Source organism: Lampris incognitus, chromosome 2 (assembly GCF_029633865.1).
Source record: "Lampris incognitus isolate fLamInc1 chromosome 2, fLamInc1.hap2, whole genome shotgun sequence".
In the NCBI taxonomy this organism is placed as follows: Eukaryota; Metazoa; Chordata; class Actinopteri; order Lampriformes; family Lampridae; genus Lampris; species Lampris incognitus.
In genome coordinates, this window is record NC_079212.1 from 149,946,282 (window position 1) to 149,964,227 (window position 17,946).

The window sequence follows — 17,946 nt, forward strand, 5'->3', positions numbered from 1 at the left end:
ACGGTTCACTGACCATCTACTCCAGCCACACCTGCACGTGCCTTGTCTGGAGATGAGCGACATCATTTGGTTCACCTGTAACCGGTCATAATGTTTGGCTCTTCAGTGTGTGTGTGTGTGTGTGTGTGTGTGTGTGTGTACATATATATGTATCGCACAGTTGTTTTATTTGATCTAAGACAGTATTTTTCTCACACTTAATTGCACCAGCGACGCCACGCTAACTTCCTTGTGCCGGTGATGCACATGGAATCGGAACAGATGTTCTGATCCCAGCTGAGGTCTTCACACAGCGGGGCAACAGACGACAAGGTTTCTCATAGATGCTGAGGACAAACTGAGAAGATGTGAGGGGATCAGCTGGTGTGAGACCTTCGCATCAAAACAAACCAATCACTTCACACTTCCCTCACTTTTATAGCACAGCAGAACTTTTACTTTAGAAACAGTGAACAGTAAACATCTGGTTATTCGTTCTCCACAAATAAATAAAACATCTGTCATGTCAAGGTTCTAGAGAGCTAGAAGCTGTAGAGACAGAATGATGCTGGAGAGCTGGTGATACATGAAGTGATGAATAGGATCTAGTAAAGATATAGTGCTGATCTTCTACTGTTGGGTGCAGTTAGTCAGTGTGGAACTATGATTAGATTACCATCATGAATAATAACTGCATAAATGAACACTACCGTGAGATGAGGAGAAAGGATGGAAGAGTGAGGAGGAGGAGGACAGGAAGGGCATTTAAATGGAACTTCTTTGGAAAGGATGGGAAGGAAAAGGAGAGAGGGATTTCACACTATAAAAGTGAAGTCAACTACTGACTTGTATTAGCATCAGTTTGTTTGACCTCGGTACAAAACACATCATGATCACTTCCAGAGCCACCGGCTCAGGATAGACTGGATCACATTTCTAAAATCAGGGTCTTTGTCATGCTCAGATTTTTCACTCAAACCCAAACACAGCCTGGAGAACAAAGTGTTCTCCAGGCTGATCCAGGAGCCCAGCAGGGGCAACTTGCCAGAACATTTAGGAAACTCCACACACTAAACAACTCTTTATTTTAGCCACTGTTGCCGGGCAGATTATGGTCATTTCCTCTAAAATTCTTGTAAATGGCCAGTGGAATGAGAAACAGCATGAAATCTGCCTGGCAACAGGAGCGGATAAGTTCCATTGGATGAGCAGCCTCAACCTGAGAAGAATCCTGCCTCTCTCCCAAAGACAACAAAAATCAAAACACTAGAAAACAGTGAGGGAAGATAACTGCCTTTAACCAGACAGGATGTTTGTGCGTGTTTGCTGACAGGAAATAAGGCTCGTGAGTTCCCAGAATTCCAAGTGTAATCATCGTAACCAGGAAATGGAGAAGTGGGAGTGGTTTAATGCTGCGTCCACTTGATGCTCTTCAGATCAATGCCGTCCTGCACCATCTCCCAGAGAGGACTGGGCGAGTGAGAGAGAGAGAGAGAAAGAGAGTTAGAGATGGAAGGTGTTGGGCCGGTCTACAGGAGCTTCATATAAACTGTCTGTGTGACTGCTGTAGAACTCACCTCATCTCCCGGAGCCTGTGGACCTGCTGGATGCACTTCTCAGCTGTATAATCCACCTCCTCTTCTGTGGTGAATCTGCCAATACCAAATCTGATACACACACACACACACACACACAAGAGTAATAACCTTGTAACTATATACATGATTTATCCCATATCTGGGCTTGTCCGATGGAACACTGATAATCAAGGTAACAGAAAAGGCATCAGTCCATTTAATGACCATCTACCTAAAAGTAAATTAACGAGTATGTCTTGTGGCTTACACTGGCTTGTAAACATAACACTAAATATCTGAAGCTGAGGGTTTCTCCAGTAAGCTTCTGTTTTGGAACAACATTCACTCCCGTCCATATTTCAAACTTTCATGACTTCTGTATACAGGTTGTCCCCGACTCACGAACTCCCATACTTATGAACCGACCTCCGTAAAGCCTACTATTTAAAAACTTGATTACACACAATGGTTCGTACTAAAGAATGGATGGACTACTTCGTGTGGCGCTCAAAACACTGCGCGTTTAAGGAGGTTCGTCGGCCCGAAGGAGAACGCCAGGCTGTCGTCGCCATTTTAAGTCGGATCATGTAAACATTGTGTGCATTGTGGTTTGACTTTATTTTTTTACAACTACAATCAGTTCAATGTACGAAACCTGTGACATACACGTTCCATACCGACACTTTAAATCCCACTAGAGCTCATATGTAGTCTTATTACTGTGCTGTGATTACCACTGTTTTATTTATGGTCATCGTACCACACATGGTCTACTTTTATACGTGATATTTGTACTGCACAGTCTACGTTTTCCTTTAATTTGAAGAGTACAGCATTTGGTCAGTGTTGATTTTTGTTAAATGTTCCCTATGAATAAAGTTGACCTGTTCATGTTCTTAGTTCCCATCCCAATACACCCCCTTGGTCCTACCGCTCAGTCCCATTCCTCCATGTAGTTTAGGATGTCTCCTCTGGACCTGGGCTGTAGCCCACATGGAGCACTTCCACATGCAAACTTGAAAACAAGTTGCTGAAGAAATTTCCAAGAATGCAGTGCCAACTGTGACTGAGACATGTTGAAACTGTGACTGAGGCATGTTGAAACTGTTGAAACTGTGACTGAGGCATGTTGAAACTGTGACTGAGGCATGTTGAAACTGTGTTGAAACTGTGACTGAGGCATGCTGAAACTGTGACTGAGGCATGTTGAAACTGTGTTGAAACTGTGACTGAGGCTGTTGAAACTGTGTTGAAACTGTGACTGAGGCATGCTGAAACTGTTGAAACTGTGACTGAAGCATGTTGAAACTGACTGAGGCATGCTGAAACTGTGACTGAGGCTGTTGAAATTGTGACTGAGGCATGCTGAAACTGAGACTGAGGCATGTTGAAACTGTGTTGAAACTGTGACTGAGGCATGTTGAAACTGTGCTGAAACTGTGACTGGCATGTTGAAACTGTGACTGAGGCATGTTGAAAATGTGTTGAAAATGTGACAGGCATGCTGAAACTGTGACTGAGCATGTTGAAACTGTGTTGAAACTGACTGGGGCATGCTGAAACTGTTGAAACTGTGACTGAGGCATGTTGAAACTGTGTTGAAACTGTGACTGAGGCTATTGAAACTGTGACTGAGGCATGCTGAAACTGTGTTGAAACTGTGACTGAGGCATGCTGAAACTGTGACTGAGGCATGCTGAAACTGTGTTGAAACTGTGACTGAGGCATGTTGAAACTGTGACTGAGGCATGTTGAAACTGTGACTGAGGCTATTGAAACTGTGACTGAGGCATGCTGAAACTGTGACTGAGGCATGTTGAAACTGTGACTGAGGCATGCTGAAACTGTGACTGAGGCATGTTGAAACTGTGTTGAAACTGTGACTGAGGCATGCTGAAACTGTGACTGAGGCATGCTGAAACTGTGTTGAAACTGTGACTGAGGCATGCTGAAACTGTGACTGAGGCTGTTGAAACTGACTGAGGCGTGCTGAAACTGTGACTGAGGCATGTTGAAACTGTGACTGAGGCATGCTGAAACTGTGACTGAGGCTGTTGAAACTGTGACTGAGGCGTGCTGAAACTGTGACTGAGGCATGTTGAAACTGTGTTGAAACTGTGACTGAGGCATGTTGAAACTGTGTTGAAACTGTGACTGAGGCATGCTGAAACTGTGACTGAGGCATGTTGAAACTGTTGAAACTGTGACTGAGGCATGCTGAAACTGTGACGGAGGCATGCTGAAACTGTGACTGAGGCATGCTGAAACTGTGACTGAGGCATGTTGAAACTGTTGAAACTGTGACTGAGGCATGCTGAAACTGTGACGGAGGCATGCTGAAACTGTGTTGAAACTGTGACTGAGGCATGTTGAAAATGGCTACCAGTCTTGGTAAAGACCTGACAAATGTCCGCATTTCTTCACTAATAATTATGCAAAAAATGTAAACTAAGTTGAAATATCTTAATTGAATGCAACAGATTGTCATTAAATTGATTATACAGAGCATGAGAAATCTAGCCGGGGCTATTGCATGACCCACATCAGACTTCAGCATTGCAGAGTCGAAGCTGAATGATTACCAAAGGCTCATTCTGTGTTTAATGTAGTTTCTGTTGTCGGCTACTGATGGTATAAATGAGTGACGTCACATTTCTTAACTAGTTTTTCCCCAACCCGTCATAGCTTCGTTCTGAAGGGCCACTACCCAATCAAGGACACTGAAATAAGGGGTTAAAGGGAGGTAACTGGATTACATGAGAATTAGACAAGAGAAATCACTGGGATTACATTTAGAGACAGATGCTTAAATCTGAAGTCAGTATTAATTAGATATACTGGTATGTTGCTGAACTGTGATGTCCGACCTGATTGAAGAGTGAGCAAGGTCCTCATCTGCTCCAATTGCTCTCAGCACATAGGAAGGTTCCAGAGAGGCCGAGGTGCATGCACTGAGGGAGAGACAAATAGAGAGAGAGAGAGAGAGAGAGAGAGAGAGAGAGAGAGAGAGAGAGAGAGAGAGAGAGAGAGAGAGAGAGTCAAGTATCTTCAGCAATGTTTTACATGTGGTGTTCCACAAGGCTCAACTCTAGGCTGCATCCATTTCTTAGCTTATGCTGGGTCAGATTATTCTCTCTCTCTCTCTCTCTCTCTCTCTCTCTCTCTCACACACACACACACACACACGCACACACAGCTAGCTCATCGGGAGAAGTTAGGGGTTAGTTGTGTTGCTCAGGGACACCTCCAAGTTTTTGTCAAGAGGAGCCAAGGTTCGAACCGGCAACCCTCCTGTACGACCTACTGAGCAACAGCTGCCCAGTGTACCCGTTAAGACTGTGAAAGTGCTATATGTCTCAAATTTTCTTTAACTCAGTGATAACAAAACAGAACGTCCTCTATGGCCCCCAAAAGTCCATCAACCTGATTCCACACAAACCTGGTAGCCCATCAGACAACATTAAGCCCTCCGGTCTTCATCTGGAAGAACTAGTCAAGACAGCTGTTCAATCCAGTTGAAGAATATTTCCAAAATTAGACCCTTTTCATCCTCTACTGACCGTGAAAAAGCCATCCATGCTTTTCTGTGTGCTCAGAGGACTGTTTCACCTCACCCAGTGACCTCCTTCATCTGCAGCTGATCCAAAATGCAGCCCAAAACTTCTAAACTAATACAAAAACACGAGACCACAACTCACCCATTTTAGCTTCGCTTCACTGGTCGCCTGTTAGCTGCAAGGTTTGAATTTTAATATCCCAAGTACTATGTGGTGTTGCCCATGATGACCTCATTGACCTTGTAATTCACATTCACCCACCGGGAGACTGGATCTATAGAACGCCCTGCCGGAAAGTCTCAAACTCCTCTCAAAAGTTCCTTCTCAAAAACCATCTCAAAGAAAAAGCATAACTCTGTTCTTCTTATTCTAGTTTTTTTTTTTTGAGGGGGATTTTTCTCCTTTTTCTCCCCAATTGTACTCAATCAATTACCCCACTCTTCCGAGCCATCCTGGTCTCTGCTCCGACCCCTCTGCTGATGCGGGAAGGGATGCAGACTACCACATGCCTCCTGTGATACATGTGGAATCACCAGCCGCTTCTTTTCAACTGACAGTGAGGAGTTTCACCAGGGGGATGTAGCGTGTGGGAGGATCACACTATTCCCCCCCGTTCCCCCTCCCCCCCGAACAGGTGCCCCGACCAACCAGAGGAGGCGCTAGTGCAGCAACCAGGACACAAACCCACATCTGGCTTTGTACCTGCAGACACGGCCAATTGTGTCTGTAGAGATGCCTGACCAAGCCGGAAGTAACATGGGGATTCGAGCTGGCGATCCCCATGTTGGTAGGCAATGGAATAGACCGCCATGCCACCCGGACGCCAAGTAATTCTTATCTCTTTACTGTAATGCGGTTTGGCCTCTGTTCATTACTTTGTGATGCTGTTTTGAGAGGTGCTTTGTGAATAAACTTGCTTATTCTCACTATTTTTTGTTATTTTATCATCATCACCACAATAAACTCACTAGTTAGGCAACTCCTAGCAGTGCTGAGCGAGGAGCACTGGCTTAAGGGGAAACTAAACTGTATGTGTATTGTGTGTGTGTGTGTGTGTATATACCTTCCAGATGAAAGGGCAACATCTTTCAGGGCCATCAGAAGACTCTCTCCTTCCACATATGCAAAGGACAGATTGACACAACCTGGACCATGCGCGTACACACACACACACACACACACACACACACAAGGTGTTACTCAGACATCTGAAAATGTGTTAATCAAAACTTTAGTTCATGTAGACTAAACAAGTCAGTCCTTTTTATTTCTCTTTCTCTTCATCATCATCATCATCATCATACTTAACAATGACTTTTGCTGTTTGTGATAAAAATCAAACCACCAGTTACATCGTAAGGACCCAGTCAAGCTGACAACTCTGAAATCTCTCTGATCTGTGTGTGTGTGAACCTGGGTATCGTTGTTCGGGGTCTCCATTCATGATGACATCAGGAATTTCAGACATGACCTTCTGGACCAGACGATTTGCAAGCATGGATATCCTCTGGTGGTCGTACTAAGAACAACAGTACATATAGACAGCATGTGTACACACACACACACACACACACACAAACATAGTTCAATAGGGGAGCAGACAGTGTGATATATTAGTTATTACTATCAAAAGGCATAATGTGTTGGAGGTGTGTGTGACAGGTGTGTGTGTGTGTGTGTGTTGGAGGTGTGTGTGAGACAGGTGTGTGTGTGTTGGAGGTGTGTGAGACAGGTGTGTGTGTGTTGGAGGTGTGTGAGAGACAGGTGTGTGTGTGTTGGAGGTGTGTGAGAGACAGGTGTGTGTGTGTTGGAGGTGTGTGTGAGACAGGTGTGTGTGTGTTGGAGGTGTGTGTGAGACAGGTGTGTGTGTGTTGGAGGTGTGTGAGAGACAGGTGTGTGTGTGTGTTGGAGGTGTGTGAGAGACAGGTGTGTGTGTGTTGGAGGTGTGTGTGAGACAGGTGTGTGTGTGTTGGAGGTGTGTGTGAGACAGGTGTGTGTGTGTGTTGGAGGTGTGTGTGAGACAGGTGTGTGTGTGTGTGTTGGAGGTGTGTGTGTGAGACAGGTGTGTGTGTGTTGGAGGTGTGTGAGACAGGTGGGTGTGTGTTGGAGGTGTGAGTGAGACAGGTGTGTGTGAGACAGGTGGGTGTGTGTTGGGAGGTGTGAGTGAGACAGGTGTGTGTGTGTGTGTTGGAGGTGTGTGAGAGACAGGTGTGTGTGTGTTGGAGGTGTGTGAGAGACAGGTGTGTGTGTGTGTTGGAGGTGTGTGAGAGACAGGTGTGTGTGTGTTGGAGGTGTGTGTGAGACAGGTGTGTGTGTGTTGGAAGTGTGTGAGAGACAGGTGTGTGTGTGTGTTGGAGGTGTGTGAGAGACAGGTGTGTGTGTGTTGGAGGTGTGTGTGAGACAGGTGTGTGTGTGTTGGAGGTGTGTGTGAGACAGGTGTGTGTGTGTTGGAGGTGTGTGTGTGAGACAGGTGTGTGTGTGTTGGAGGTGTGTGAGACAGGTGGGTGTGTGTTGGAGGTGTGAGTGAGACAGGTGTGAGTGAGACAGGTGTGTGTGTGTTGGAGGTGTGAGTGAGACAGGTGTGTGTGTGTTGGAGGTGTGTGAGACAGGTGGGTGTGTGTTGGAGGCAGGGGGAACTTGAGGGCAGTGGGTTTTTACCTCCAGCTCCTGCTGGGCAATGTGGCAGGCGGCTCCCAGCCCCACAGCCAGCGGGGTGGGCACAGTCCCAGAGCGCAGGCCCCTCTCCTGCCCCCCACCGCTCTGCACCGGCTCCAAACGCACCCTGGGGCGACGGCGCACATACAGCGCACCCACACCTACACACACAAACACACACACACACACACACACAAACACACACACGCCCGTCAGGTCCGTCCTACGACAGCTGCTGGTCGGTCAGTAAGAGGCAGACAGACAGGCAGGCAGGCAGGCAGACAGACCGTTTACCTTTCGGACCATAGATCTTGTGTCCACTGATGGACATCAGGTCCACCTTCCAGTCCTGCACGTTGATGGGGACCTTCCCTACAGCCTGGGCTCCATCCGTGTGCAGAAACACTCCTTTAGAACGACAGATCTGACCTACACAGATGGAGCAGAGGAGACAAGAATCTCTCCTGTCGCTTAGAGATGGTTGCTTAGTTACGATCAGGTGTTGTTATGGTTACCTATCTCCTTGATGGGCTGTTTGACTCCGATCTCATTGTTTACAGTCATGACTGACACCAGAGATGTGTCTGGACGAATAGACTCCTCCAGCACCTACAGACAGACAGACAGACAGACAGACAGACACACACACAGTGAAGACAAGCCAAGTTAGAGCTACATCTGGATCGGTGGAGTGTGTGTGTGTGTGTGACTGTGTGTGTGTGTGACTGTATGTACCTTCAGGTCCACCAGTCCGTTGCTCTGCACTGGTAAATAGGTGACATCAAAGCCTTCAGTCTCCAGGACCCGACAGGAGTCCAGAACACACTTGTGTTCAGTGGTGGTGGTGATCACATGTCTGCGTTTAGCCTTGTAGAACCGAGCCACACCCTGAGCAATGAAACCAACAATCAGATGTCATTCTGGACACACACACACACACACACACACACACACACACACACACACACACACACACACACCAGGGCTGCACCATATTAGGAAAACATGCGATATGCGATCACGCTGTTGAATACTGCGATGATGGCTTGACTCGTGATAAATGAACAAATATTGAAGTATACAGTTTTCACAGCACAGAGGACCTCTCCTGGTCCTCACATGTCACTGCGCTCTCCAAGAAGGCTCTTCACTTCCTGCGGCATCTGAAGAAGGCGGGTCTCCCCACCATCCATCCTCATCACATTCTACAGAGGCATTATAGAGAGCATTCTGACCAGCTGTATCACGGTCTGGCATGGGGACAGCAAGGCCTCCACCCGCAAATCCCTACCGCGGATAGTGAGACAACTGGACAGATCATAGGAACTGATAGTGAGACAGCTGGACAGATCATAGGAACTGATAGTGAGACAGCTGGACAGATCATAGGAACTGATAGTGAGACAGCTGGACAGATGATAGGAACTGATAGACAGCTGGACAGATGATAGGAACTGCTAGTGAGACAGCTGGACAGATCATAGGAACTGATAAGACAGCTGGACAGATCATAGGAACTGATAGTGAGACAGCTGGACAGATCATAGGAACGGATAGACAGCTGGAAAGATCATAGGAACTGATAGTGAGACAGCTGGACAGATCATAGGAACTGATAAGACAGCTGGAAAGATCATAGGAACTGATAGTGAGACAGCTGGAAAGATCATAGGAACTGATAGTGAGACAGCTGGACAGATCATAGGAACTGATAAGACAGCTGGAAAGATCATAGGAACTGATAGTGAGACAGCTGAACAGATCATAGGAACTGATAGTGAGACAGCTGGACAGATCATAGGAACTGATAGACAGCTGGAAAGATCATAGGAACTGATAGACAGCTGGAAAGATCATAGGAACTGATAGTGAGACAGCTGGACAGACCATAGGAGCTGATAGTAAGACAGCTGGAAAGATCATAGGAACTGATAGTGAGACAGCTGGACAGATCATAGGAACTGATAGTGAGACAGCTGGACAGATCATAGGAACTGATAGTGAGACAGCTGAACAGATCATAGGAACTGATAGTGAGACAGCTGGACAGATCATAGGAACTGATAGTGAGACAGCTGAACAGATCATAGGAACTGATAGTGAGACAGCTGGACGGATCATAGGAACTGATAGACAGCTGGACAGATCATAGGAACTGATAGTGAGACAGCTGGACAGATCATAGGAACTGATAGTGAGACAGCTGGACAGATCATAGGAACTGATAGTGAGACAGCTGGAAAGATCATAGGAACTGATAGTGAGACAGCTGGACAGATCTTAGGAACTGATATGACAGCTGGAAAGATCATAGGAACTGATAGTGAGACAGCTGGAAAGATCATAGGAACTGATAGAAAGACAGCTGGACAGACCACAGGAACTGATAGTGAGACAGCTGGACAGACCATAGGAACTGATAGTGAGACAGCTGGACAGATCATAGGAACTGATAGTGAGACAGCTGGACAGATCATAGGAACTGATAGTGAGACAGCTGGACAGATCATAGGAACTGACAGTGAGACAGCTGGACAGATCATAGGAACTGACAGTGAGACAGCTTGACAGACCATAGGAACTTGATAGTGAGACAGCTGGACAGACCATAGGAACTGATAGTGAGACAGCTGGACAAATCAGGAACTGGAGGTGTGTGTGTGTGACAGGTGAGCGAGTGTTGGAGGCGCCAGAGAGGCACCACAGAGAGCATTCTGACCAGCTGTATCACTGTCTGGCATAGGAGCTGCAGGGCCTCCGACCACAGATCCCTACAGCAGATAGTGAGGACAGCTGGACAGATCAGAGGAACTGCTCTCCCATCCATCCAGGCCATCTATGACACACGGTGCACCCGGAAGGCTCTCGGCATTGTGAAAGACCCACCCACCCTCCCCACATCCACTTCACCCTCCTACCCTCTGGCAGGAGGTACTGGAGCACCCGTGCCGTCTCCACCAGACTATGCAACAGTTTAATTCCTCAGGCTGTGAGGTTGCTCCAACAGCCTGAACACTTAGACCTTCCACAGAATGACTTTTTGACCTTCTTGCTCACTGTCCATGTCAGGAGTGCTTGTGATGTTTAGGTCTGTGACGTAGCTCTTGTTTTTAATGCACTTTTTGTTTTTAATATTTATTGTGTGTTGTTTGTTTTTATGTGGCACTGAGGTCCTTGTGAAACATAATTTCGTTCCCTTGTATGTGTGAGACATGCATATGAGGCAATGACGGGAAAAGCAGTCTAGTCTAGTCTAAGTCTAGAGTCTTTGTGCTTTGGGTTGGCTGCTAACACAGAGCTCAGACAGTGAACAGCCTGTGCACACTGAATAACAGCAACATGGGTTTTATTGAAAACAATGCACCTGGCTACAGCCGCTATATTGACAATGAACAAATAGCACCAACTTGGTTGCCTGGCAACACAGTTTCTTCATCGCTTTAACACAACATCTGGGCCTATTTAAATACAGCAGCTACTAAGAGGTTATATTATACATGATGATGTCACAGCCTCCGTTTAAAACTGGCGTCTTACCAGTTTTGCAGAGTGAGTAACTGATGTTAGAATTTTATTTTTTACATTATATTTTGTTACTGAGGCGGAATCAGCGAAGTGACACTACCGCCTTTCTTCCAGAAGGGGGCACCAAAGTGAACACAATCTCCTAGTAGTATGCAGCGTGAATGCATGGCACGTGATTACAACATTTGTCGCAGTTCAAGCAGTCTTTTGCGATACGTATATCGCACATGTTGATATCGTGATGAAGGTACATTTTTGATATATTGTGCAGCCCTAACAGACAGACAGACGGACACACACACACACACACAAACACACACACACACACACAGTGAACGTGCACAGGAAGTCATGTAGATATAAGATGGAGAGAAGTGGTACCTTGAGCGCCATGTTGTTTGACTCTGTGGCTCCGCTGGTGAAGATGATTTCTCTAGGGTCTGCAGCTATCAGATCAGCCACTTGCTGCATACAAACACACACACACACACACACACACACACTATCTGTTAGTACTACACCACAAGTACTGTGTCCCCACTACTAGCTTACATGTGTTGAGCTGTCATCAGTTCAACATTCCTATCAGTCGGCGTTAGCCAGCTAATAGGAAAACATTCCTGTTAGGCGGCGTTAGCCAGCTGATAGGAAAACAATCCTGATAGTCGGCATTAGCCAGCTGATAGCAAAACATTCCTATAGCTAATAGGAAAACATTTCTATTAAGCGGCGTTATATTTCTATAGTCAGCGTTAGCCAGCTAATAGGAAAACATTCCTATTAGACGGCATTAGCCAGCTAATAGGAAAACATTTCCATTAGACGGCATTAGCCAGCTAATAGGAAAACATTTCCATTAGTCAGCGTTAGCCAGCTAATAGGAAAACATTCGTATAGCTAACAGGAAAACATTTCTATTAGGCGGCGTTATATTTCTATAGTCAGCGTTAGCCAGCTAATAGGAAAACATTCCTACAGCCAACAGGAAAACATTTCTAATAGGCGGCGTTATATTTCTATAGTCAGCGTTAGCCAGCTAATAGTAAAACATTTCCATTAGTCAGCGTAAGCCAGCTAATAGGAAAACATTCCTATAGCTAACAGGAAAACATTTCTATTAGGCAGCGTTATATTTCTATAGTCAGCGTTAGCCAGCTAAAAGGAAAACATTTCTATTAGTCAGCGTTAGCCAGCTAATAGGAAAAACACACTTAAAAGTTGGTAAATAAAACGGTTGCTGGTCAAAATGCTTTGAGTAGGAAAACGTATTGAAAAATAATGCTTTTTGTTCTTTTCATTAATACTTATACTTATGTGCTTCATACTTTGTAGGTAAATAAAACCTTTGGCGCCGTGGAAATCAGTCCATAAAATGTCTGGTTCAGAACAAATTCACAAAAAAATATAGGCTTCAAGAACAAATGTACAGGCTAGTTTATGTTCTACATGAACGTAAGAGCATAATTAATCTACCGGTGACTTGTTCTGAGCATGTGGACACACATCCTCATGGCTGACTCACCAATGTTCTGAGCATGTGGACACACATCCTAACGGCTGACTCACCAAATGTTCTGAGCATGTGGACACATCCTCGTGGCTGACTCACCAAATGTTCTGAGCATTGGGACACACATCCTAACGGCTGACTCACCAAATGTTCTGAGCATGTGGACACATCCTAATGGCTGACTCACCAAATGTTCTGAGCATTGGGACACACATCCTAACGGCTGACTCACCAAATGTTCTGAGCATGTGGACACATCCTCGTGGCTGACTCACCAAATGTTCTGAGCATTGGGACACACATCCTAACGGCTGACTCACCAAATGTTCTGAGCATTGGGACACACATCCTAACGGCTGACTCACCAAATGTTCTGAGCATTGGGACACACATCCTAACGGCTGACTCACCAAATGTTCTGAGCATGTGGACACATCCTCGTGGCTGACTCACCAAATGTTCTGAGCATGTGGACACACATCCTCATGGCTGACTCGCTAAATGTTCTGAGCATGTGGACACATCCTCATGGCTGACTAACCAAATGTTCTGAGCATGTGGACACACATCCTAACGGCTGACTCACCAAATGTTCTGAGCATGTGGACACATCCTAATGGCTGACTCACCAAATGTTCTGAGCATGTGGACACACATCCTCATGGCTGACTCGCCAAATGTTCTGAGCATGTGGACACATCCTCGTGGCTGACTCGCCAAATGTTCTGAGCATGTGGACACATCCTCGTGGCTGACTCACCAAATGTTCTGAGCATGTGGACACATCCTAATGGCTGACTCACCAAATGTTCTGAGCATTGGGACACACATCCTAACGGCTGACTCACCAAATGTTCTGAGCATGTGGACACATCCTCGTGGCTGACTCACCAAATGTTCTGAGCATTGGGACACACATCCTAACGGCTGACTCACCAAATGTTCTGAGCATGTGGACACATCCTCGTGGCTGACTCACCAAATGTTCTGAGCATGTGGACACACATCCTCATGGCTGACTCACCAAATGTTCTGAGCATGTGGACACATCCTCGTGGCTGACTCACCAAATGTTCTGAGCATGTGGACACACATCCTCATGGCTGACTCACCAAATGTTCTGAGCATGTGGACACACATCCTCATGGCTGACTCGCCAAATGTTCTGAGCATGTGGACACACATCCTCATGGCTGACTAACCAAATGTTCTGAGCATGTGGACACACATCCTAACGGTTGACTCACCAAATGTTCTGAGCATGTGGACACATCCTCGTGGCTGACTCACCAAATGTTCTGAGCATTGGGACACACATCCTAACGGCTGACTCACCAAATGTTCTGAGCATGTGGACACATCCTCGTGGCTGACTCACCAAATGTTCTGAGCATGTGGACACACATCCTCATGGCTGACTCGCCAAATGTTCTGAGCATGTGGACACACATCCTCATGGCTGACTAACCAAATGTTCTGAGCATGTGGACACACATCCTAACGGTTGACTCACCAAATGTTCTGAGCATGTGGACACATCCTTGTGGCTGACTCGCCAAATGTTCTGAGCATGTGGACACACATCCTAACGGCTGACTCACCAAATGTTCTGAGCATGTGGACACACATCCTCATGGCTGACTCACCAAATGCATGTGGATGTCCAGTTAATCTCTCAAACATGTGTTACTTAAAATGTTTCCCTTCACGTAAGCTGGCAGTACACCTTCCTAACAGAAACCCTGCATCACATGCAGCTGTGTGTGATGAAGGCTCATACATAGTGTTTGTGACGGAGGCTCAAACACTGTGTGTGTACCTTCCTGGCTCTCTCCATGGCGCTCTCGCTCTCCCAGCCGTAGGCATGTGTTCTGGAGTGAGGGTTGCCATAGTAATTCACCTGGTAGGGCAACATGGCGTCCAGCACTCTGGGGTCCTGAAACAAACAAACAAACACACAAACACACACACAGAGTTTGGTAAGACATACTTAATTGTATACAAAGCGCTAAATGGCCTTGCACCACACTATATAAAGACATGTTAATTCCTTATAAACCAGCAAGAACTCTCAGGTTCAATGGCAGTGGTCTTTTAACCATCCCTCATGCAGGTCTAGAGCAGGGGAAGCTGCATTTTCTATTTACACCCCAAGTAGATGGAACGCCCTGCCTGAGGACCTGAGAGAGGCCCCCACACTGGACACATTTAAAAGCAGGTTAAAAACCGTACTTTTTAAAACAGCCTACTGCTAAATTCATAGAGTGTGTGTGTGTGTTTTATAAATTTTGCTATTTTTATATATTCTGCACTGTTGTTACTTTTAATTAATCAGTGTTTATGGCACTTTTATTTATTTTAATAACTCGGTTTTAAACACGTTTGTGCTTTTATAAAACTTGCCTGTACTTTTATGTATTTATTTTTTGTGAGGGGGGATTTTATCAATTTCATTGTTTTATTGTGTGAAGCACTTTGTGTTACATTTGTTTGTGTGAAAAGCGCTATACAAATAAAATCTGATTGATTGATTGATTGATTGATTAAGATGAGGCAGGGAGATACAAGTCTCAGCTGGTGCTGGTTGTCACCGGCAGGTCAACTAGCTTGGTGTACTGTTGGATGCTGAGCTGAACTTCACATGTCATGTTGACATAATCAGTGGATGAGCTTTAAATCAACTTGGTTGTTTTAGAATGAGAAGACCTCTGTCGGAGTGAGCCAGAACAGCAGCTGCATGCATGTATCACATATCGATGATACTCCTATAACGCCCTCAGGCTCAGCAGAGTCACATGATGGCCAACAACTGAAGCCATTTTGGAGGACCATACGCACACTACGATGCAAACACTGTACCATTATGTCTCTGTGTTCAACATGATGATGCCCCATGGACACTGCTAACTAGACACAAGAGAGGCTTCCTCAACAACAGGACGAAGTCAGATGACCTCCTCAACCAGCAGACTGAAGCTTCAGAGAAATTTCTGCAGGGTGAGGTAGATTTCCATCTCCTTCGTCCCTTAGTTTCTTCTTAAAGAATGGACCAGTATGCCACCATACACATTTCAAGACTTGGAGGAAAGTAATAAGGACTGGAGCTGGAAATAAGGGCTGGTTAATTATGAGCGACTAGATATTGATATTCATACAACAGTCCCAACCAAGTCATTTGATTGGACAAGAGGCATTCCATGAGTGCTGATATATAGTATAACAGCACTGGGACTTCTAACTATATGTATCACTCCACCGCACAGATGTTCTATTAATAACCGTTAATTAGGCTACATTAAGGGTTGTTATCAATATCAGATTGTAACAAATTTGCACGGCAAAGATGGATATATATTTCCACAAATAACATTTGAGTTAAATGACGAATGGTCGTCAGAAGAGGACGAAGGGAAGGAAAGCTTAGATAGGCCTACTTCAGCGCAAACCTCCAGGTGTGCTTATATGACACCAGCTGACCTAGACAAATTAGAGAAGAGCAAAAATGAAGCTAACACCGCAAGGCAAACAACATGGGCCTTGAACCGCTTTCAGACATGGCTACGTCTCAAAAATATAAATATCCACATTCAGTCCATTGAGACGATCGAGCTGAATACAGTCTTGATGCATTTTTATGGATCCATCCGGACAACTAAAGGGGAGCGCTATGGCATTAGCAGCCACCTTGGGCTTAGGGCTGGTTTAAACCGGTATATCAATGAGCCTCCAGTTAGCCATTCATGGAATTTGATGCAAGATCCAGAATTCATACCAGCTAATGTGTTCAAAGGTGTTGTAAAAGAGATCAGAAGGGCAGGGAAAGACAAAACAACACACCGCCCCCTGATATCACCTTAAGACGGAAGGGCAGTTGTGGAACTATTTGTTGGCGGAGCTAAATAAATTATTAAATAAACAAACAAATCATAATCTGTTGTCGCTTATTACTGTTAACTAATCAATGGTGACTGTAGAACGGTTGTATAAAAGCAATATCACACAAGAGGGAGTGCTGCGGCCTCGTACCTACGACCGAATAACAGTCGTGCTGATATCTATAACAGCATTCCCTCTCGTGTGATATTGCTTAAATTTGGTGCTTTACATTATTTTGTCTACCTTCTGTATTTATTATCGATGTACCAAAACAGTTACAAGTCCGTCTGAAAAAATCTACAGACAAATACCAAGTAACAAAGTGCAACTCAACATGTCCTGTGATCTGAAAATGCAGATTCAACACTTTTAGGACAATGTAATGAAATGACGTGCCGTCAGAATAGGCAGTGCCTACCATGTGATAACTTAATCAAAATACCCATTCAACAAATTCATAGCAACATATCAAAATATCACTAGTTACAAGTACGCTGTGTTATAAGGTATCTTTAATGATACTTTTATGTCTTTTTAAGTCCTTAAGCTTCTAAGAGTGAAACGCCATATAGCGCACAAGCTCACCTACTTTTTTCATTTCATTATTATTCATTCCGCTCATGGTAATGCACAGTTTCAGAGAGAAACAAGCAATTCATGATCAAACACAACTCAATTTACACATTCCATGATGGAAAAAGAGCAGCACCTTTTTCAATGGGAAGGGTAAGCTCTGCTTTTTTCAGGATTGCCTTTAACGTTGTGAATTTCAGAGTTTCACCTTATCTCATCTCATCATCAGCCACTTCTCCAGGGTCGGGTCACGGTGGCAGCAAGCTAAGTAGGGCCCTCCAGACGTCCCTCTCCCCCACAACGCCCTACAGCTCCTCCTGGGGGGATCCCAAGGCATTCCCAGGCCATATTGGACATGTAGTCCCTTCAGCAAGTTCTGGGTTTACCCTGGGGTCTCCTCTCAGTTGGACGTGCCCAGAAAAACCTCCAAAGGAAGGCACCAGGAGGCATCTTAATCAGATGCCCGAACCACCTCAACTGGCTCCTTTCGACGCAAAAGAGCAGTGGCTACTCCGAGTTCCCTTCGGATGTCCCTCCTCACCCTAGCTCTAAGGCTGAGCCCAGACACCCTACGGAGGAAACTAATTTCAGCCTCTTGTATCCGCGATCTCATCCTTTCAGTCACTACCCAAAGCTCATGACCATAGGTGAGGGTTGGAATGAAGATTTACTGGTAAATTGAGAGCTTCGCCTT

The 17,946-nt window shown here is 45.4% G+C and overlaps 1 protein-coding gene across 1 annotated transcript in view; it reads right to left on the reverse strand.

Moving 5' to 3' along the window:
- Window positions 1–409: 409 nt before the first annotated feature.
- nfs1 (NFS1 cysteine desulfurase) overlaps window positions 410–17,946 on the reverse strand; it is a 28,592-nt gene continuing 11,055 nt past the window's right edge. The window contains exons 3-13 of the mRNA XM_056274185.1: window positions 14,623–14,739; window positions 11,675–11,758; window positions 8,504–8,656; window positions 8,284–8,377; window positions 8,063–8,197; window positions 7,772–7,929; window positions 6,527–6,632; window positions 6,177–6,258; window positions 4,424–4,507; window positions 1,557–1,646; window positions 410–1,449 (exon numbers count right to left, since the gene is read on the reverse strand). Coding sequence (XP_056130160.1) covers window positions 1,386–1,449; window positions 1,557–1,646; window positions 4,424–4,507; window positions 6,177–6,258; window positions 6,527–6,632; window positions 7,772–7,929; window positions 8,063–8,197; window positions 8,284–8,377; window positions 8,504–8,656; window positions 11,675–11,758; window positions 14,623–14,739 — 1,167 coding nt within the window. The 3' untranslated portion in view covers window positions 410–1,385. The remainder of the gene's footprint in view (window positions 1,450–1,556; window positions 1,647–4,423; window positions 4,508–6,176; window positions 6,259–6,526; window positions 6,633–7,771; window positions 7,930–8,062; window positions 8,198–8,283; window positions 8,378–8,503; window positions 8,657–11,674; window positions 11,759–14,622; window positions 14,740–17,946) is intronic.